A 23,599-nucleotide genomic window follows, 5' to 3' on the forward strand; every position below is an offset into this window, starting at 1 on the left:
AAGAGTGTTAGAGGTTTCTGCTTTGTGGAATGCACTAAAATGAGAATGCTTTGTGGCCGCCCATATTGTGGCTGACAATCAGGTGAAAAAATAGGTGAAAAAAGGATGATGCAGGTGTGTTATCAACGATCGGCCATGCATCACCTCTAACACCTACAACTTATCAAACATGGAAATGTTCAAAAATGCTGGAGCTGGCGCTGGAGGGAATTGTGGGAGAGGGAATGGGGTATCGTCATGCACTATGGAACAGGGTGAAGGTGTTTAGCGTTACAGAACGCTTCGTCTTTTTCAATGTGTTGGAAATAGTGGACTAGGTACAGGCTGAGTGGCCAAATTCAATACACACCAGTGTAAGAGGTAAGTTTCTTCACATTTATTTTCAACTCCTTTCACTGCTGCGTGACCTGCCGATACGGTCAATAATCCACAGAAATAAAGTCCGAGGGGTGAGCGGAGGAGGCCAGGTTACTGCAAGCGTGAGATAATCTATCCTGGGATGTCTAGTCTTGTGTTACAAAGTGTTACAGGGGAGTGGAAAGTTTTGGGAAAATATGTCTTACTAACAGGGACTACGCAGGACTGCCAGGGGGGTGGGCAGCGCTGCTCGAGAGACAGGGAGAGGGATACCTGGTGCTGCCCGGCTGGGAGAGCTTTTCCCGGTGGTGGTTTTGGGATGTGTGGGACATTGAAAAGCTCTGGAGTTATTGCCTTTATGGTGGTTACCTTATGCGTGCGGGCCAGCGACAGCACTGCCTGGCCCCACATACCAATATACACCTTATAGCGGTATTTGGTGGCATCAAAACGGATGTCAAAGCGAACCTGTGTTACCTTAAAACCTTGCCCAGATTCTGAAATTACCGACACTCAAAACTTGGGGCCTCTAGGTGTGACTGTGACAGTTCGGCCTTGAAAAGGTAACAAACAAACAAACACAAACCCACAGACAAACAAAATGCACAAACAAACAAACAACACTTGAAAATATTTGTGTAGATGTCATTTTGAATTCTCCCGATGATGCTGCATTTGAACACTGTAAAGCTCGAATATCCAACGGTAACCCTATAAAGCGGTAACCATTTACAACTATTCGCTCGATGTTTTAAAGGGAACATCAGGTTGGAGCTAGTGGAACATAACTTTAATCATGCTTTACATGAGCTTACTTGAGTATATGAAGACATTTCTTTGGGTTTTCGTCATGCTTCCATTATTCGGGAGATTAAAGAAGGACCATGCAACTTCAAGGCCTGTTTCATGTCATTACCCAATATCCAGCAAGACATGCTCCAACTTCATAAAGAAAATGCTACAGAGAAAATAGCCCCCACTCCTTCCCTTTCTTATGATCATGAAAGACCAGTTATGGAGCGGAGCGTGTGTGGGCAGATAGGACTCACTTTGTTCTGTTCTTTTTAAACTCGAGTGTCAATGGTTACTCCAACAGTCCTTTAGTCAAAGATTTAAATGTACAGAAACTTTGACAACACAACCCAAAGTGTCCTTTTAAGGAAATGAGCGGACAATTAAAGTGATTTCATTTTGAAAATGTTTGCTTCGTAAGGCAGATTATAGCCGCAAGAATGGTGGATTGCGTTATACACTCTCTTTGTGTATTTTATACACAAACTCTCTTGGTGTATAAAAAAAATTATCTTTGCCTATGTTTACATCCCTGTCTGTCTGTCTGTGAGCAGGATATTTCAAAAGGTTATTGACGGATTCAGACAATATTCGGTGGACAGGTTGGGGGTATGACCAGGCAGAATTGATTCAATTTTGGTGAAGATTCGGATCCAGATACTGGAATTTTAAAAGTCATTCTTCACCATTGAGAGATGGGGCCAAAAACTATATATAGCACGATATCACCAAAAACTATATATAGGACGATATCACCAAAACTATATATAGCACGATATCACCAAAAACTATATATAGCACGATATCACCAAAACCTATATATAGCACGATATCACCAAAAACTATATATAGCACGATATCTCAAAAGGTTATGGACTGATTCAGACAAAACCTGGTTGGCTGGTTGGGTGTATGACAAGGAAGAGTTGATTCAATTTTGGCGAAGATCCAGATTGAGTTATGAGGATTTTTAAAAAGTCATTCTTCACCATTGAGGGATGGGGCCAAAAACTATATATAGCACGATATCACCAAAAACGATATATAGCACGATATCACCAAAACCTATATATAGCACGATATCACCAAAACCTATATAGAGCACGATATCACCAAAAACTATATATAGCACGATATCACCAAAAACTATATATAGCACGATATCACCAAAAACTAAATATAGCACGATATCACCAAAAACTATATATAGCACGATATCACCAAAAACTATATATAGCACGATATCACCAAAAACTATATGTAGCACGATATCACCAAAACCTATATATAGCACGATATCACCAAAAACTATATATAGCACGATATCACCAAAACCTATATATATAACGATATCACCAAAACCTATATATAGCACGATATCACGAAAAACTATACATAGCACGATATCACCAAAAACTATATATAGCACGATATCACCAAAAACTATATAAAGCACGATATCACCAAAAACTATATATAGCACGATATCACCAAAAACTATATATAGCACGATATCACCAAAAACTATATATAGCACGATATCACCAAAACCTATATATAGCACGATATCACCAAAACCTATATATAGCACGATATCACGAAAAACTATACATAGCACGATATCACCAAAAACTATATACAGCACGATATCACCAAAAACTATATATAGCACGATATCACCAAAAACTATATATAGCACGATATCACCAAAAACTAGATATAGCACGATATCACCAAAAGCTATATATAGCACGATATCACCAAAATCTATATATAGCACGATATCACCAAAAACTATATATAGCACGATATCACCAAAACCTATATATAGCACGATATCACCAAAAACTATATATAGCACGATATCACCAAAAACTATATACAGCACGATATCACCAAAAACTATATATAGCACAATATCACCAAAAACTATATTTTGCATGATATCAACAACACCTATATATAGCACGATATCACCAAAAACTATATATAGCACGATATTACCAAAACCTATATATAGCACGATATCACCAAAAACTATATATAGCACAATATCACCAAAAACTATATATAGCACGATATCACCAAAAACTATATGTAGCACGATATCACCAAAAACTATATTCAGCTCAATATCACCAAAAACTATATAGAGCACAATATCACCAAAAACTATATATAGCACGATATCACCAAAACCTATATATAGCATGATATCAACAACACCTATATATAGCACGATATCACCAAAAACTATATATAGCACGATATCACCAAAAACTAAATATAGCACGATATCACCAAAAACTATATGTAGCACAATATCACAAAAACTATATATAGCACGATATCACCAAAAACTATATGTAGCACGATATCACCAAAACCAATATATAGCACGATATCACCAAAACCTATATATAGCACGATATCACCAAAAACTATATATAGCACGATATCACCAAAACCTATATATAGCACGATATCACCAAAACCTATATATAGCACGATATCACGAAAAACTATACATAGCACGATATCACCAAAAACTATATATAGCACGATATCACCAAAAACTATATAAAGCACGATATCACCAAAAACTATATACAGCACGATATCACCAAAAACTATATATAGCACGATATTACCAAAAACTATATATAGCACGATATCACCAAAAACTATATATAGCACGATATCACCAAAAACTATATATAGCACGATATCACCAAAATCTATATATAGCACGATATCACCAAAAACTATATATAGCACGATATCACCAAAACCTATATATAGCACTATATCACCAAAACCTATATATAGCACGATATCACCAAAACCTATATATAGCACGATATCACCAAAACCTATATATAGCATGATATCACCAAAAACTATATATAGCACAATATCACCAAAAACTATATATAGCACGATATCACCAAAAACTATATACAGCACGATATCACCAAAAACTATATATAGCACAATATCACCAAAAACTATATATAGCACGATATCACCAAAAACTATATATAGCACGATATCACCAAAAACTATATATAGCACGATATCACCAAAAACTATATACAGCACGATATCACCAAAAACTATATATAGCACAATATCACCAAAAACTATATATAGCACGATATCACCAAAACCTATATATAGCACGATATCACCAAAAACTATATATAGCACGATATCACCAAAAACTATATATAGCATGATATCAACAACACCTATATTTAGCACGATATCACCAAAACCTATATATAGCACGATATCACCAAAAACGATATATAGCACGATATCACCAAAAACTATATATAGCACGATATCACCAAAATCTATATATAGCACGATATCACCAAAAACTATATATAGCACGATATCACCAAAAACTATATATAGCACGATATCACCAAAACCTATATATAGCACGATATCACCAAAAACTATATATAGCACGATATCACCAAAAACTATATATACCACGATATAACCAAAAACTATACATAGCACGATATCACCAAAAACGATATATAGCACGATATAACCAAAAACTATATATAGCACGATATCACCAAAAACTATATATAGCACGATATCACCAAAAACTATATACAGCACGATATCACCAAAAACTATATAGAGCATGATATCACCAAAAACTATATATAGCACGATATCGCCAAAAACTATATATAGCACGATATCACCAAAACCTATATATAGCACGATATCACCAAAAACTATATATAGCACGATATCTCAAAAGGTTATGGACTGATTCAGACAAAACCTGGTTGGCTGGTTGGGTGTATGACAAGGAAGAGTTGATTCAATTTTGGCGAAGATCCAGATTGAGATATGAGGATTTTAAAAAAGTCATTCTTCACCATTGAGGGATGGGGCCAAAAACTATATATAGCACGATATCACCAAAAACTATATACAGCACGATATCACCAAAAACTATATATAGGACGATATCACCAAAACTATATATAGCACGATATCACCAAAAACTATATATAGCACGATATCACCACAACCTATATATAGCACGATATCACCAAAAACTATATATAGCACGATATCTCAAAAGGTTATGGACTGATTCAGACAAAACCTGGTTGGCTGGTTGGGTGTATGACAAGGAAGAGTTGATTCAATTTTGGCGAAGATCCAGATTGAGATATGAGGATTTTTAAAAAGTCATTCTTCACCATTGAGGGATGGGGCCAAAAACTATATATAGCACGATATCACCAAAAACGATATATAGCACGATATCACCAAAACCTATATGTAGCACGATATCACCAAAACCTATATATAGCACGATATCACCAAAAACTATATATAGCACGATATCACCAAAAACTATATATAGCACGATATCACCAAAAACTAAATATAGCACGATATCACCAAAAACTATATATAGCACGATATCACCAAAAACTATATATAGCACGATATCACCAAAAACTATATGTAGCACGATATCACCAAAACCTATATATAGCACGATATCACCAAAAACTATATATAGCACGATATCACCAAAACCTATATATATAACGATATCACCAAAACCTATATATAGCACGATATCACGAAAAACTATACATAGCACGATATCACCAAAAACTATATATAGCACGATATCACCAAAAACTATATAAAGCACGATATCACCAAAAACTATATATAGCACGATATCACCAAAAACTATATATAGCACGATATCACCAAAAACTATATATAGCACGATATCACCAAAACCTATATATAGCACGATATCACCAAAACCTATATATAGCACGATATCACGAAAAACTATACATAGCACGATATCACCAAAAACTATATACAGCACGATATCACCAAAAACTATATATAGCACGATATCACCAAAAACTATATATAGCACGATATCACCAAAAACTATATATAGCACGATATCACCAAAAGCGATATATAGCACGATATCACCAAAATCTATATATAGCACAATATCACCAAAAACTATATATAGCACGATATCACCAAAACCTATATATAGCACGATATCACCAAAACCTATATATAGCACGATATCACCAAAAACTATATATAGCACGATATCACCAAAAACTATATACAGCACGATATCACCAAAAACTATATATAGCACAATATCACCAAAAACTATATTTTGCATGATATCAACAACACCTATATATAGCACGATATCACCAAAAACTATATATAGCACGATATCACCAAAAGCGATATATAGCACGATATCACCAAAATCTATATATAGCACAATATCACCAAAAACTATATATAGCACGATATTACCAAAACCTATATATAGCACGATATCACCAAAAACTATATACAGTAGTGACCCCTAATTCCGAACGCCCCTCATCTCGAACTACTCTAATTCCGAACCGTAAATTCGATAAAATTTTGTCCCTAATTCCGAATGTATTTCTATAACCGAACCGCCAACATAGCGTTAGCGTCGTTCATATTTCCCGCCGCGAGCGTCGTTCATATTTCCAGTGCTGAAATTAGAGAACTGTGCTTCCATTGGTCTAAAACACAGGCCATTGTTGAAAAGTGGCACCCTAATAAAGCAGTGGTTAACAGGAGCATTAACTTGTTCAGTGACGATGTGATTGACCACTTCAGAAAAATTAAGAAAAGTCGCCAACACCAGGCAACTTTGGAGAGGTGGTTCTCTAAAGAAAGCAAGCCTAGTGAGCCCCAACCCTCTACAAGTGGTGTTAAGAGACAAAGAGAGCAAACACCGTAAGTCAAGTCATCTGATGTTAGCTTGGAAGGTGCCTCACCTTCCAAGCAATAAAACCCTCTCCCTCCTTCCTCCTCTCCAGCCTCCACATGCACCATCAGAACTCTCCACTAAGGTAAATGCAGTTATTTTCATGTTAGTACATTTACTTCTTGTTTTTATTATTATTATTAGTTGATATTTAGGGCATTTACTCATCTTATTTTACCTTGAATCATGTGTATTTGCAGTTAACAGTGTCTTGATAATGGGTTTTTGGGGTCCAGGAACGGATTAATTCACTTTCCATTATTTCTTATGAGGAAAATAGTTTCTAATTCCGAACTTTTCCCAATCCGAACTGCCGCTGGAACGAATTAAATTCGGATTTAGAGGTTCCACTGTATAGCACAATATCACCAAAAACTATATATAGCACGATATCACCAAAAACTATATGTAGCACGATATCACCAAAAACTATATACAGCTCGATATCACCAAAAACTATATATAGCACGATATCACCAAAAACTATATAAAGCACGATATCACCAAAAACTATATACAGCACGATATCACCAAAAACTATATATAGCACGATATTACCAAAAACTATATACAGCACGATATCACCAAAAACTATATATAGCACGATATCACCAAAAACTATATATAGCACGATATCACCAAAATCTATATATAGCACGATATCACCAAAAACTATATATAGCACGATATCACCAAAACCTATATATAGCACGATATCACCAAAACCTATATATAGCACGATATCACCAAAACCTATATATAGCACGATATCACCAAAAACTATATATAGCACGATATCACCAAAACCTATATATAGCATGATATCACCAAAAACTATATATAGCACGATATCACCAAAAACTATATATAGCACGATATCACCAAAAACTATATACAGCACGATATCACCAAAAACTATATATAGCACGATATCACCAAAAACTATATATAGCACGATATCACCAAAAACTATATATAGCACGATATCACCAAAAACTATATATAGCACGATATCACCAAAAACTATATACAGCACGATATCACCAAAAACTATATATAGCACGATATCACCAAAAACTATATATAGCACGATATCACCAAAACCTATATATAGCACGATATCACCAAAAACTATATATAGCACGATATCACCAAAAACTATATATAGCACAATATCACCAAAAACTATATATAGCACGATATCACCAAAAACTATATATAGCACGATATCACCAAAAACTATATATAGCACGATATCACCAAAAACTATATATAGCACGATATCACCAAAAACTATATACAGCACGATATCACCAAAAACTATATATAGCACGATATCACCAAAAACTATATATAGCACGATATCACCAAAACCTATATATAGCATGATATCAACAACACCTATATATAGCACGATATCACCAAAACCTATATATAGCACGATATCACCAAAAACGATATATAGCACGATATCACCAAAAACTATATATAGCACGATATCACCAAAATCTATATATAGCACGATATCACCAAAAACTACATATAGCACGATATCACTAAAAACTATATATAGCACGATATCACCAAAACCTATATATAGCACGATATCACCAAAAACTATATATAGCACAATATCACCAAAAACGATATATAGCACGATATAACCAAAAACTATATATAGCACGATATCACCAAAAACTATATATAGCACGATATCACCAAAAACTATATACAGCACGATATCACCAAAAACTATATAGAGCATGATATCACCAAAAACTATATATAGCACGATATCACCAAAAACTATATATAGCACGATATAACCAAAAACTATATATAGCACGATATCACCAAAACCTATATGTAGCACGATATCACCAAAAACTATATATAGCACGATAGATACTAGGATTTTTTTGAAATCATATTTCACCATTGAGAGATGGTGCAAAAACTATATACTGTATACAGTAGCACGATATCTCAAAAGGTTATGGACTGATTCAGACAAAACTTAGTTGGCTGGTTGGGTGTATGACAAGGAAGAGTTGATTCAATTTTGGCGAAGATCCGGTTTCAGATATGAAGATTTTTTAAAGTCATATTTCACCTTTGAGAGATGGGGCAAAAACTATATATAGCACGATATCTCAAAAGGTTATGGACGGATTCACACAAAACTTGGTGGGCTGGTTTGGTGTATGACAAGGAAGAGTTGATTCAATCTTGGTGAAGATCCAGATCCAGATACTAGGATTTTAAAAAAGTCATTCTTCACCATTGAGAGATGGGCCAAAAACTATATATAGCACGATATCACCAAAAACTATATACAGCACGATATCTCAAAAGGTTGTGGACGAATTTTGACAAAACTTGGTAGGCAAGTTGGGTATTTGAAAAGGAAGAGTTAGTTATTCAATTTTTTAGTGAAGATCGGAATCCAGACATAAGGATTTTAAAAAGTGATTCTTCACCATTGAGAGATGGGGCCAAAAATGATATACAACACGATATTTCAAAAAGTTATGGACGGATTCGGGCTAAACTTCGTGGACAGGTTGGGTGTGTAACAAGGACGAACTGATTCGATTTTAGCGAATATCTGCATCCAGATACGATATATGTTTTTTTTTGAAGTGATTGTTCATAATTGAGAAATTGTGTCAAAAACGATATATAACACGATATTTCAAAATGTTGTGGACGGATTCGGGCTAAACTTCGTGGACAGGTTGGGTGTGTAACAAGGACGAACTGATCCGATTTTAGCGAATATCTGCATCCAGATACGATATATATTTTTTTTTGAAGTGATTCTTCATAATTGAGAAATTGTGCCAAAAACGAAATATAACACGATATTTCAAAAAGTTGTGGACAGAGTATTACAAAACTAGACGGGTGAGTTGGTTAGGTGACAAGAACAAGCTGATTCGATTTTGGTTCAGATCTGGATCCAGATCTGGCATATCAGTAGGATTCAGCCTCGCGTAGGTAATGCTCTCTACCAAGTGCCACGTTCTAGTTTATATCTATTATCTCCTATTCTCTATTCTACAATTAACTTCAGGAAAGCAATCAAGAAGTTCAGCATACCAAGTTTCAAGCAGGTGATTACACCATGCAAGTATTTTCCTGCAATCAGTTCTCCATAGGGATGCATTAGCACATTGTACTGTGTATTTGCTATATCAACAATGGCCAAATATTCCACTTCCGCTACATGTGTGCAAATCTAGCCACAATAAATGAATTGTAATCACTAACCACAGTTAATTAGCCCACTGGAAATTTCTAATTGGCAACATATTAAATGTATTCTCGAATTTTAAACGTTGATCATTGACAACTTTAACTGTCAGTTGTTATATACTTACTGGTGTGAAACAGCCAGAGAAAGAAGTCGAAACAAGAAGAACAAGAGCTAGCTAATTAGCAGCAAAGAGACCCCACAAAGGTACAGAGTGATGTTTATAATATGAATCAAGAGTATTGCAGAGAATATTTCCAGCTCTCAATGAGAAACATTTCTTTTGACCTGAATTCTATTTTTTGTCTGTCTGCATTGTTCAAACTGGACATCTAACAACATCAATTGTGTGATTTTTTTTAGAGTTTCCCAAAGGTAATCCAAGACACTCACTAAATGTTGTGGCAGTGAGATTACAGGTGAAACAGCCACTCCTTGCCTTATTCTACCTGCATATAACTATTCTTCTTTATTCCTTCACATCCCGCTGTGATGCAGAGTATGGCCGAGCGAACCACGGCTCTCCACTCTTTTCTTTCTTGCGATATATGTTGTGCTTCTTCCATTATAATTCCAGCATCCATGAGATCCTTCTCCACTCTTTGCTTCCGCCTGGTTCTTGATCTACCTAACCAATGGCCTTCTACTCTTCATCCTGCTTTGGTATATTATTTTCACTCGTCTTTTCTCGTCCATTCTTTCAATATGTCCAAAACCATGCCAGATTAGATTCACCTATTCTCACATTCACTGGAATTTAATGAAGTCCTTCTTTGTTATCTTCATTTCTGTAATGTTATAAGACTTTTTTAAACAGGTTTCTCAACAAGTGTATTTCATAGGAATCTATTTTGTTTTCTCCTGTTTTTTTGTAACTGTGTTACAAAACATTGGACCAAATTGGTCCATTGGTCCAAACTTGGTCCAAATTGGTCCAAACAAAACATTAGTCCATTGGACCAAATTTTCATTGGTCTTCATTGCCTTGTAGCATACCTGCCTGCCGGACTCAGTGGTCTTTTGGGTCCTCGGGATATTTTGTGTTCTCTGGGTATTTTAGGTCGTCGGGGACTTTTGGGTCATCTGGGTCTTTTGGTTAATTGGTGACTTTTGGGTCCTCTGGTTCGTTTTGGTCCTTGGAAACTTTTGGGTCTTCGAGGACTTTTGGGTACTCTGGGTCTTTAGGGGTCTTTGGGGTCGGATTTTAGGGGTCTTAAAAGGTCTTCAAATGTCGAAGGGGTAATAGCAGTCTAAAGAGTTAAAAGGTACATTTCAATAGCATGGAATACGTAATCTATATAATAATACCGTAAGGACTCGACTTTGTTATCCCTTTTACGCCGCACCCAGTGACCCGATGCCCACGGCACTAATGCATTTTCCATCTACGAACCGCGCTCTTTATTTATCACATACAGCCATACTCGAAAAATCTGAATTCGCCGACTTTGGGACCCAAAAGCACCCGATTATCGGCCGATACGACGCCATCTTACGACACCATCGTATTGGAGTCTGCTGGGCGAAGGCGATGCGAGCCGTCCGCTGATTGGACAGTCGAGTGGTGTGAACCAAATCGTCTTTTTATTCCCTTGAACATTTTAAATTAGGATATATAAGGAAACGTCTTTATCGTCATTTTAATAAAGTTAAATTGAGTGACGTTTTGGAAACGTTTTTTGAAGTTTGAAGTTTTTTCGAATCGAAGTGAAGAAGTTTTTGAAGTTTTGATTTTGGAAACGTTAAATGGAGAAACAGTTTCACAGGAAGAGAATGCGATGCGATGAAGAAGAATCCATCTTTATTTTATTTTTTAAAACCACAAAAGATTGAAGCTCCACGAAGTCAAGAATGTGAAACTACGTGAATGTAATAAAATAAAAAATATACATAAACGACACAGTTCTATGAAACAGTTTCACAGGAAGAGAATGCGATGCGATGTGCTGAAGAAGAATCCATCTTTATTTTATTTTTTTAAACCACAAAAGATTGAAGCTCCACGAAGTCAAGAATGTGAAACTATGTGAATGTAATAAAATAAAAATATACATAAACGACAGAGTTCTATGGAATTTTAAATCGATTCATTTTCACATGAAGAAAATGAGGCGCAGATGAAGAAGATGACTGCATCACCGGAATTCACCTCAGGTTTTTGGCGTATCTTTCAAGTTGTGATTTTGTGAAAATCCTGAATATTCCTTTGGTTTTGTCGACACGTTTTGTTGAGAAGACGATCAACAAAACATTTGCCTTTTTGATTGACAGGTTACAAATGTGTTCTTGAATAGCCGAAATGTCGCGTTTTTTAATTCAAGTTGAATAGGTCTTGAGGCCTTTATTAATAATCGATCTATATCTATATAATAATACCGTAAGGACTCGACTTTGTTATCCCTTTTACGCCGCACCCAGTGACCCGATGCCCACGGCACTAATGCATTTTCCATCTACGAACCGCGCTCTTTATCAATCACGTACAACCATACTCGAAAAATCTGAATTCGCCGACTTTGGGACCCAAAAGCATCCGATTATCGGCCGATACGACGCCATCTTACGACACCATCGTATTGGCGTCTGCTGGGCGAAGGCGAAAGCTTTAAAAAAGTGTACTTCGCCGAGTGACGAAACGTATGCGTAGGCCTAGGCACTACCTATCCAGTTGTTGTGTTTCCGTTGTGGCCATCTCAACAAATGGCGTAGGCCATGTGGCGTCGGGTAGGTCATGATCAGCCCCCCCCCCCCCCCCCTCTTTCGTTTCACCAACTCCTGCATCTGCCAACGTTCATGATTATCAAAGTAGGCGTTACCCTGTTCACGATAAGGTAGAAATCAGTGAGTTGTATACGAAGAGATAAAAGGATGGCATTGACTTCGAGACGGTACGTGATAGTTGGCTGCGGCTGGCTGATGCCACGTTTTTTTTTTCTAAGTGCCATGGATGCTGATGGACATAATAAAGGTATCGGCTGATCTCTCATCGTAATATTACCCGATGGAAATGAACTGTTTCTTTGTTTGTCATTTCCTGTGCAATAATGTCAAATTGATAAGTCAGACATCGTTTTCTATTGACAGCTGCTCTCCTTTTCAATGGCATCGTCTATTGATATGCATGTTCTTCTTTCATATAATTTTGCACATTCACAATCAGTATTTCAATTCTTGCAGACATTGGAAAGGAAGTTGACTCACAGGCCAACTCTCTGGCTCAATCACAGGCCGACGCACAGGCGATGTCATTGTGAGTAGCATTTTTGCACAAGTGAAAATTGAAAATACACGTTTTTGGTATGTGGCTATGTTATTTAGTGTTTGTTTTGTCTCTAACAATATAAAATACAAAGTCAGGAGGTGACACTTTATACACAGTGTAAGTTGGATTCTACAAAGTGTCGCCTTTTTCTTGATTTTGTTCACACAAATCCAACCCACACCATATAGTCTCATAAAAAATACTTTTCAGATGCCGCGAAAGAGACAGCTAGAAGGCAGGGGAAGGAACCTCAGGACCAAGCATCAAAGGCAGTCTGAACGCTGCACTGCCAAAGCCCCTGAACACTGCAATGAAGCCTCTACTGCCATGGATCAACCACACCACTCCACTGCCAAAGCCCCTGAACATGGCAATGAAGCCTCTACTGCCATGGATCAACCACACCACTCCACTGCCAAAGCCCCTGAACACTGCAATGAAGCCTCTACTGCCATGGATCAACCACACCACTCCACTGCCAACGCCCCTGAACACTGCAATGAAGCCTCTACTGCCATGGATCAACCACACCACTCCACTGCCAAAGCCCCTGAACATGGCAATGAAGCGTCTACTGCCATGGATCAACCACACTGCTCAAACAGTCGATTCCTCGGCTGTCAAATGTTTCCTCAGGTAGAACAATTCTTTTCTGGAACAATGGACAATGTTTGTGAGTACTGTGCAGCTCTTCGTTTCCCGAAGGAAGCATTAAACTGCTGCCACAATGGTAAAGTTGAACTTCCACCACTACATCCGTATCCATCTGTATTGAAAAATTTATTTCTGGGTACTGATGACAGAAGCAAAAACGTTTTAGAACATATTCGACAGTATAATAGCGCTTTTGCTCTGGCGTCGCTTGGTGCCCAATTGGCTACGCCACCAGGTCTAGGCCCATATTGTTTTCGCATCCATGGTCAGATTTATCACCAAACCGGTTCCCTTCACCCTGAACCAGGTGCAGAACCCGTTTACAGCCAATTGTATATTCTAGAAGGAGATCTAGCTATTGAAAAGAGAATGAAAAATCAGCACAATCAAAATTGTCGACGTGATGTTATGAGTCTCATAAACAATTGTCTTACACAGCTTAACCCTTACATTGCTGCTTATAAGAATATGCATCAAGTTGAACAGGCGCAAGCAAGAGAGGCCGCTGAACGTGGTGCTCCTCCAACAGGCGTCACCATGTACATGAAGCTGGGTGGTGACCAGCGCCGCTACAACGAGCCCCGTCATGACGAAGTGGCTGTTATTTTCGTCGGTGACAATGGTGCTCCACCTCCCAACAGAGACATTGTTGTGTACCCACGTGGTGATGCTCCTCGCAATATTTCTTACATGTCTTCTAATATGGACCCCATGGTGTATCCTCTTTTATTTCCGCGAGGAGACCTTGGCTGGTCACTAGATATGAAACATTGCTCTCAGCGCCAAACTGCAAAGAGGTACAGGGTAACCATGCTACAGTTCTATGCATACCGATGTGCAGTTCGACGTGGCTTCAGTCCCATCCACTCTGGTGGGAAACTTTTTCAACAGTACTTGGTTGACTGTTATGTCAAAACTGAAGCATCCCGCCTAGACTTCATCCGTCGTAATCAATCGTCTCTACGCGTAGACCTTTATCAGGGATTGATGGATCACGTTGGTCGACAAGCCGAATTGTCAGCATTGTCTCCTGGTAAAATTGTCATATTGCCTTCAACATTCCAAGGTAGTCCTCGGGCCATGGCACAGAAATACCAAGACGCAATGGCTATCATCTCCAAGTATGGCAAGCCTGACCTTTTTCTTACTTTTACTTGCAATTCGAAATGCAAGGAAATAACCGAAAACTTGGGTCAAGGTCAGAGAGTAGAGAATCGACCCAATTTGGTTGCTCGAGTTTTCAAACGTCACCTGGATGCACTTCTTGCTGACATAAAAGTACGTCATGTATTGGGTAAACCAGTCGCTACTGTCCATGTTATCGAATATCAAAAACGAGGCTTACCGCACTGTCATTTACTCATTGTACTTGATGCAGAAAGTAAGTTGCGGCATTCAGAGGACATTGACTCGCTTATATGTGCAGAAATTCCAGATCCAGCCATACAAGCCCAGCTTTATGAGGTTGTCAAATCAACCATGATTCACGGACCATGTGGGATACTCAATCCCCGATCAGTCTGCATGGACAGTGGGGTTTGCACCAAAGACTAACCAAAACAATTTCGGCAACAAACCATGATTACTGCTGATGGTTATCCCCACTACAGACGCCGGGATAATGGACGCACAATCAAGATTCGTAATGTGCAGGTAGATAACAGATGGGTTGTTCCATATAACCCATGGCTTTCCAAGAAATACAATGCACATATCAATATTGAAGCATGCATGTCAGTCAAAAGCGTCAAGTATTTGTTCAAATACATATACAAGGGGCATGATTGTGCTAATGTTGAAGTTAGACAGACTAACGAACTCACTCATGATGAAATATCGACCTACCTCGATGCGAGGTATGTTAGTGCTCCAGAGGCCTTCTGGCGACTTTCCGAGTTCCATATGCATCAGCAGTCACACTCCGTTATTCGATTGCCTGTTCATCTTCCCCGTCAACAACCAGTATATTTTGAGCAAGGGCATGCGCAAGAGGCAGCACAAAGAGCCAGCGATACTCGTACCATGCTAATTGCGTGGTTTCTACTCAATTCGCATGATGAAAGTGCACGGCAGTGGATATACACTGAAATTCCCAACCATTATGTCTTCACATCTGACAAAACGTGGCAGGCTCGGAAGCGTGGCGGAGAAAATGTCATAGCTCGCATGTAAACTGTCGGTCCCAAAGACATGGAGCGATACTGTTTCGTCTACTGCTTTTACATGTACCTGGGGCTACCTGTTTCGATGACATTAAAACTGTTGGTGGCATCATGGCATCTTCATTCAAGGATGCCTGTCTTATGCGTCACCTTTTGTCAGACGATGATGAATGGGACAGTGCACTAACACAGGCTTCTTCATTCCGAATGCCTTGTGAATTGAGGTCCCTCTTTGCCACAATATGCATCCATTGTCAGCCACAAGATCCAGTGACACTTTGGCTAAAGCACAGAGAATCGCTCATTGAGGACTTTCGTCGTTCCAGTGATTTACAAGTGGCTGAATTGCGTGGTCTGCAACACGTTCAAGCAATATTACTCGATGCTGGTCTTACTTGTGCTGCTTTAGGTTTTCCGAATCTCCCAGACGAAGCTGAATTAGACTCCGAATCTGGTTCCTTTCCACACGCTGAAATGGCAAAAGCTCAGATACCCCTTCTGAACACTGAACAGAAGGTGCTATTCGATGCTGTGTGTGCTGCAGTGGTGGAGGTTCAGAGTAAATCACCTCCACGACCTCGCTGTTATTTTCTCGATGGTCCTGGCGGTAGTGGAAAAACTATGCTTTACAATACGTTGATTTCATTTCTCCGTGGTCAGAATCTCAGAGTTGCTTCAAGTGCATGGACAGGCATTGCCGCCACACTGCTCAACGGTGGTCGGACTGTTCACAATCTGTTCAAGCTTGCAGTCCCTATCATTGATACGTCTACCTGCAATATAGCACCAAACTCTGCCCATGCTGAATTGCTTCGATCAGTCACCATGTTTATTGTTGATGAAACATCAATGGTCCCCTTACATGCTCTCAATGCCATCGATATAGCACTGAGAGATATAACTGCTACAGACGTTCCCTTCGGTGGAAAAAAAATTCTTCTTGGTGGTGACTTCAGACAGGTACTTCCAGTTGTCCCGAGGAAGCCGCGTGCAGTCATTGTCGAAAACTGTCTGAAACGTTCTCATCTTTGGCACCATTTTACTGTTGTAAAACTGTGGAAAAACATGCGAGCCAATGAGGACCAACAAGATTTCGCTAAGTGGCTGATTGAACTTGGCAATGGTCAACTTCACAAGCCTTTCCCCGACACTCACCCGGAATGTATCGCACTTCCCTCCCAATTTAACATTGTAAAGGGAAAAATAATAGACTATGTTTTCGATGATGTGTCAGAAGCAAATCTTGCTCAAACGGTTATTCTGAGCCCCACCAACGAACATACTCTGAAGCTAAATGATGAGGTCTTGGACAGAATTCCTGGTCCAAAGACAGTCTACTACAGCACTGATTGCACCATTTCTGATGACAATGAAGAGGCTCAGAGCTATCCAATTGAGTTTCTCAACAGCATAACACCTTCGGGGATGCCGCCCCACCGTCTAAGCCTCAAACCAGGGGCTATTATAATGCTTCTCAGGAATCTCGATATTCGTCAAGGTCTTTGCAATGGCACTAGACTTCGCCTTCACCACCTTCATTCTCACGTACTTGATGCAGAAATACTAACAGGTGCCCACCAGGGACAACGAGCTCTTATACCCCGTATCAGACTCGCCCCATCTGATGCCAGTTTACCCTTCGTTCTACAGCGAACTCAGTTTCCTGTTCGCCTGGCATATTCAATGACCATAAATAAAGCCCAGGGCCAAACATTCCGTAAACTGGGTATCTATTTGCCTGCTCCTGTCTTCTCCCACGGCCAGTTATATGTGGCATGTTCAAGAGCACGGTCGTTCAAAGATGTGTATATCAAGGTTGATAATACGAGTACGGAAGGAGTCGTCAGAGGCTTGACTATTACCCCAAACATTGTTTATACAGAAGTTTTAAAATAATTTCAACCTCTGATACTGCGTTCATTGTATTATATTCCTACTGCTCTGCCTTGACATTGACGCTTACCAATGCGCCAGTATGGGGCTAATTCCAGTCGATTTACTAATCCGTTCATTTTTTTTAAGTCTATGGTTCTACTGCTGTTCCTTTCCATTGACACATACCACTGCGCCAGTGTGGCCAGAGTGGTGCTATGCCGATTCCTATTACGAATCCATTCATTTTTCAAAAGTATATCGTAGCGTTGTCATTTAAGTAGATTGCAATAAATACGTTGTTCATATACGCACTCTTCATTCTCATCTTTCTTCCTAACTCTTACTCGGACAAGCAAATCCCCTATGACATCCATAATGGTACACTCTATCCATACACCACATCCTCCCTTCTGTGGATGTTCCACGGGTTTCGGCTAGTTAATTAATAATCACAAAGATAATAAACGACCCCTCTGGCGGCTCCCGTAGGGAGCGGGTGCTTCTCGTATGAAAATCAATTGAATCTTCTGTTATTCTGTTTGATCAATGTTGAATCCTTCGTCAATATTGCTGAAACGAAATCCTTTATCAATTTTGATATAAAGTGGAGAAGTTATCAACACAAAAAAACTTAACCCTCTCCATTACAGCCCCGTCCGCCATTCTGCTCTGTCTGTGTCTGTGTCTGTGTCTCTGTCTATCTCTCACACAATTGTAGGTAAAGCAATATGATAAATTGCAAGATATTATGTGGTGCATCAGTAAATGCAGTTTTCTCAATCGCATCCATCATTAAAATGAAACTCAGGGTAATAACGATGATGCTACAGATCAACCTCTCCATGCGAATTATGAAGGCCCTAACGTGCATCGAGGTCATTTCTAATAATCTTTGTAAAGCTATCGTAAAATGACCATTTTATCCAAAGTCTTCATAATGAGTTCCCATGCATGTTTTAAAAAAATAGAAATCACCATCTAGTACAAAAAAATCCATCAGAAAGATTGTGCAAAAAATATAAGTCCAACCTCGCCAGCCAAGCAAATACGGGACCGGAGTCGACTGGTGTTGCTACAGAAGGCATAAAGCAAGGTAGTAAAACGGCAGAAAATTTATGGCTTGTATCGATTTATATTATAACTCAAAATTCCAATCACTCTGAAGGGGATCCCGTTAAGCGAACTCATGAGATTGCTCGTCATAAAAGCAGCGGCCGTAAAGAGCATGATGGGAAAGAAGTCACTGAAAGTAGGAAAAATGCAGCCAGAAAGAAAGACAAATTGCAGTTAATGCTTAAAGATGGCAAAATTTATCGTATTTGTTATTATACCGTCAACTGGAAATGGAAAAATACGTATACAGAAGAAATCCCAGGGTAAAATCAAAACTGGGAAAGGAAAAAAAGATCTAAATCTGTAAGTGTAACTGTCATTTTTTGCCTGGAATTTATGGACCAACGCCAATTTAAGAACCCGTGAAATATTCATGCCCAAGATGTCTGTAAATGATGTTACGAGGAGTCAGAACATGATGTTCAGGGGTTGGGGGGGGGTGGGGGGTTGTGTGTCGACGGTCCCGAGAAGCCAATGAGAAGATGCGTTTGAGGATCTGCCTGGTCAGGCAAACACCTTCTTATCAATTTCTACAAATTGATGGATACTGATGGTGTGCTGATTGGCAGAGAGACCTCTTTAAACCAAATGCTGAAATATCATGCGCTCCGACCAATCACACACCTCGTTAGATTCCCAACATCACTGCTTTTTCTCCTTACAAATACCGCAAAAAGGCAACTGCAACGTGCGGATGCAAACCTGAAGTGGTAAATTTCAGGCATCTTAGAATGAAATATTGTGAGATCAATTTAATGGTGAAACAAATAAATAACTTCACACTTTGACGACCAACTATAAAAAGGGAAATAACAGGGTTCACCCACAGGCCTTTGTGCGACCTTGATTTAATGCCCTTTGAGCTTCCTTCATCTTTACTTAAAATTATAATAAGAAATGCAATTCTAACTACAACTTAGGCAGGCCTACGATTAAAACTGAGGGTCATAAGACAAAGCTTCGTGCGCCACTTGATTTCCTCCTCCCCCTTACCACCTGAGTAGGTATAAGGTAGGGCAGACGCAAATTCTCCAAGTAAACGTGCACCATGTAGCTCTCCCATTGGTGGTGGCAGAGTCTTTGTGCACTCACTTACTTATTTATTCACACTCACATATTCTATGTTGTTTTAGACTCGACTGTGAAAAACTGGATGAATTTCCATGTTTTATTGTCTTTTTTCCTTCTTGGAAAGACGCCATGTTAAGGTGTACACAAAGCAGCTTCGGCGTCGTTCCACGTTACCGTGGCCTTTTTTCCCCCCAAGGCCGCTTCAAATAACTAAAGTAATAACAACAATAATGATAATAGCATAATAATGATATTAACAACTATAAGGGCACTCGGTAGAGCGCATACCTCTGCCAGGCTGAACAGTTTATGGTTTTTATCCCACTGATATGCCGGATCTAGATTCGGACCTGAACCAAAATCGAATTGGTTTCGTCTGTCACCTCCGCAGCTCATCCACCAAGTTTATTCATTCCCTGTCCACAACTTTTTAAAATGTGTTATACCGTCCGACCCCGCTATTCGCCACCTTTCCCGCCAAGATATACATTCCTGGAAAATTCCACGAATAGCGGGATCCGACTGTATATCGCTTTTAGCCCTATCTCACAATGGTGAAGAATCACAAACACAATTAAATAATTATCGTATCCGAATCCATATTCAGATATCAACAAAAATCAAATTGATATGTCCTCGTCACACACACAACCTCTCCACCAAGTTTCGTCCAAACCCGTCCATAACTTTTTGAGATATCTTGTTCACAAACAAACAAACAAGAAGATGTCATGCAGAGCACGATACTTGCAAAATCCCCCCCCCCCCCCTCCCTCCGGAAAAAAACGGTTGCAATTGATCCAGCAAATTGTCCATTTCATCAAGATCAAAATTGACCATCTTATTCAAAGCTCCAGTCAATCGGATGAAAAGTGATGATTTCTCGATGAAAATTGATGATTTTGGAAGTGTGACCTGACCTTTGACCGTGACCTGACCTCTAGAGTTGACCTTTGACCTTTTGACCTCAAAAATAGTTGATTTGCCAATTCAGTGAGGTGCTATGCAAATGCTGTTAAATTTTCAAGTCGATTGGATGAAAATTGTTGATTTTTGAAATTTGACCTCGAGTTGACCTTTGACCTAAAATCGTTGGTTTCCCAATTTAGTGACTCAATGTGCAAATGCTGTTCAATTTCCAACCCAATGAGATGAAAATTGATGATTTTTGAAATTTGACCTTGAGTTGACCTTTGACCTAAAATCGTTGGTTTCCCAATTTAGTGACTCAATGTGCAAATGCTGTTCAATTTCCAACCCAATGAGATGAAAATTGACGGTTTTTCAGATGAAAATTGATGATTTTGGAAATTGGACCTTGAGATGACCTTTGACCTTTTGACCTCAAAACTAGTTGGTTTCCCAATTTAGTGACTCAATGTGCAAATGCTGTTAAATTTTCAAGTCAATCAGATTTAAAATGGCGATTTAAGAAATGTGACCTTTGGATGACCTTTGACCTCAAAATCAATAGGCTTCTCAGTTGTCTACAACTTGGTGAAGTTTCGTGACGATCGGTTTAGAATTGTGACCTGTAGGCCGGTGACAAACAAACAGACAGAATAACAAACGCAACGACCAATATACTTGAAAAATCTTCGATTTTGCAAGTAACAGACAGTGGTGAAAACGTAATCTCCATCCACATTCAGTGGCGGAGGTAATAATAATTGGCAATTAGAACGGCACTCAGTAGAGAGCATACCTCCACCTGATTGGCCATATCACTCAATGGTGAAGAATCACTTTTAAAATTCTACGAGCTGTATCCGGATCCAGATCTTCACCAAAATCGAATCGAATCGTCCTTGTCAGACACCCAACCGTTCCAACAAGTTTCGTCCAAATCCGTCCACAACCTTTTAAGATATCCTGCTATGTATCGTTTTTGGCCCTTCTTCCAATGGTGAAGAATCACTTAAAAAATTCTACTAGCCGGATCCGAATCCGGATCTTCACGAAAATCTAATCATGTTGTCCTTGTCACATGCTCCACATGTCACATCCTCTCTGCCAAATGTCGTCCGAATCCGTCCACAACTTTTTGAGATATTTTGTTCACAAACAAACAAACGGACAAACAGACAGGGGTGAAAACATAACCTCCATCCACCTTTGGTGGCGGAGGTAATAATAAGAATATTAACATGCCCCCCCTAATGGGAGCGGTTGTTTCTATTGTTTATGAATCAGGTTTCGCATTCACAGAAAATAGAAGAGTTTAGCATTCTCAGAGTTGTGGGATATCCTCCGATCTTTCGGCTTATTTGGTTTCTCACATGGAAAAATATGCTGACCAAATTGGACAAGACCAGGTGGTGTATAATTTGAATTTGAACTGTGCCAATTTTGCTGAACAAAGAAAACATTTAGCACCGGGTGAGCTTTAATACGTGGCAGTCGTGGCATGCACTGAGCTATCCTCGGGAGAAAAGGATTTCATCTCATGGTTCCCTTCAAACACGAAGCTAAAATGTTTGAACAATGACTCCAACTTCATTGTTTCCTCCTAAATGTGGACTGTATGGTTGTCAGAGCATGATGGCCACATCCAGCGATTTTACTCTAATCTACGACGTGTATCAGCATTCCCTTGTCCTTCATTTGATCTGTGTACAAACTCATCGATTGCTCTTGGTCCACCCTCAAAGTGATGCCAAAAACAAGGCGTCACATCAACTTCCACAAGACTGAAGATGGATGGCCGAGGAAAATCAAACCTTACTGAAGTTTGTATTCTCACCACCACTGCAGTCTTCAGAATCCCCAGACGATATGGAAATGTGTTTCACGACAAACCTTCCCCTTCTTAACTCAACTTTTCATGCTCAAACAGCTCCACAATAAGGCTTGACTGATGAATACAAAAACGAGCTTCACACATTGCTCCCAAACCTCCCATCTCCTCTTCTATTCCAGCATCCTTCCTATTCCAGCTGTATCATCAAATCTAAATGGATGGATACTGAAGAGCGTGTTTCTTTAGAGGATGGCATGATGTCAAAACACGATTACGTACCCATCCCAACATTGTTTGGAGCCGAGGAGCTCCTGTTATAACAACTCCCTCATGCAAACCCACATGGATAGATGTATCCATTTTCCTCAACTAATTCCTTATCCCAAAAGAGTAACAGTCCTGCACTCAGCACCAAAGCACAGAAAGATTTCCATGTCGATATGACATCACCAGAGAGATGAAA

The 23,599-nt window shown here is 39.0% G+C and overlaps 1 protein-coding gene across 1 annotated transcript; it reads left to right on the forward strand.

The window, feature by feature from the left end:
- The first annotated feature begins 10,841 nt into the window (after nt 1–10,841).
- On the forward strand, nt 10,842–19,126 carry LOC144888775 (uncharacterized). Its single transcript, XM_078767969.1, is given in 5 exon segments — nt 10,842–10,922; nt 11,077–11,181; nt 13,732–16,298; nt 16,364–18,165; nt 18,975–19,126. Coding segments are annotated over 5 exon segments (4,707 nt in total).
- Nucleotides 19,127–23,599: the final 4,473 nt, after the last annotated feature.

The sequence above is a fragment of the Myxine glutinosa genome, chromosome 14, assembly GCF_964187855.1.
Source record: "Myxine glutinosa chromosome 14, kmMyxGlut1.1, whole genome shotgun sequence".
Lineage (NCBI taxonomy): Eukaryota > Metazoa > Chordata > Myxini > Myxiniformes > Myxinidae > Myxine > Myxine glutinosa.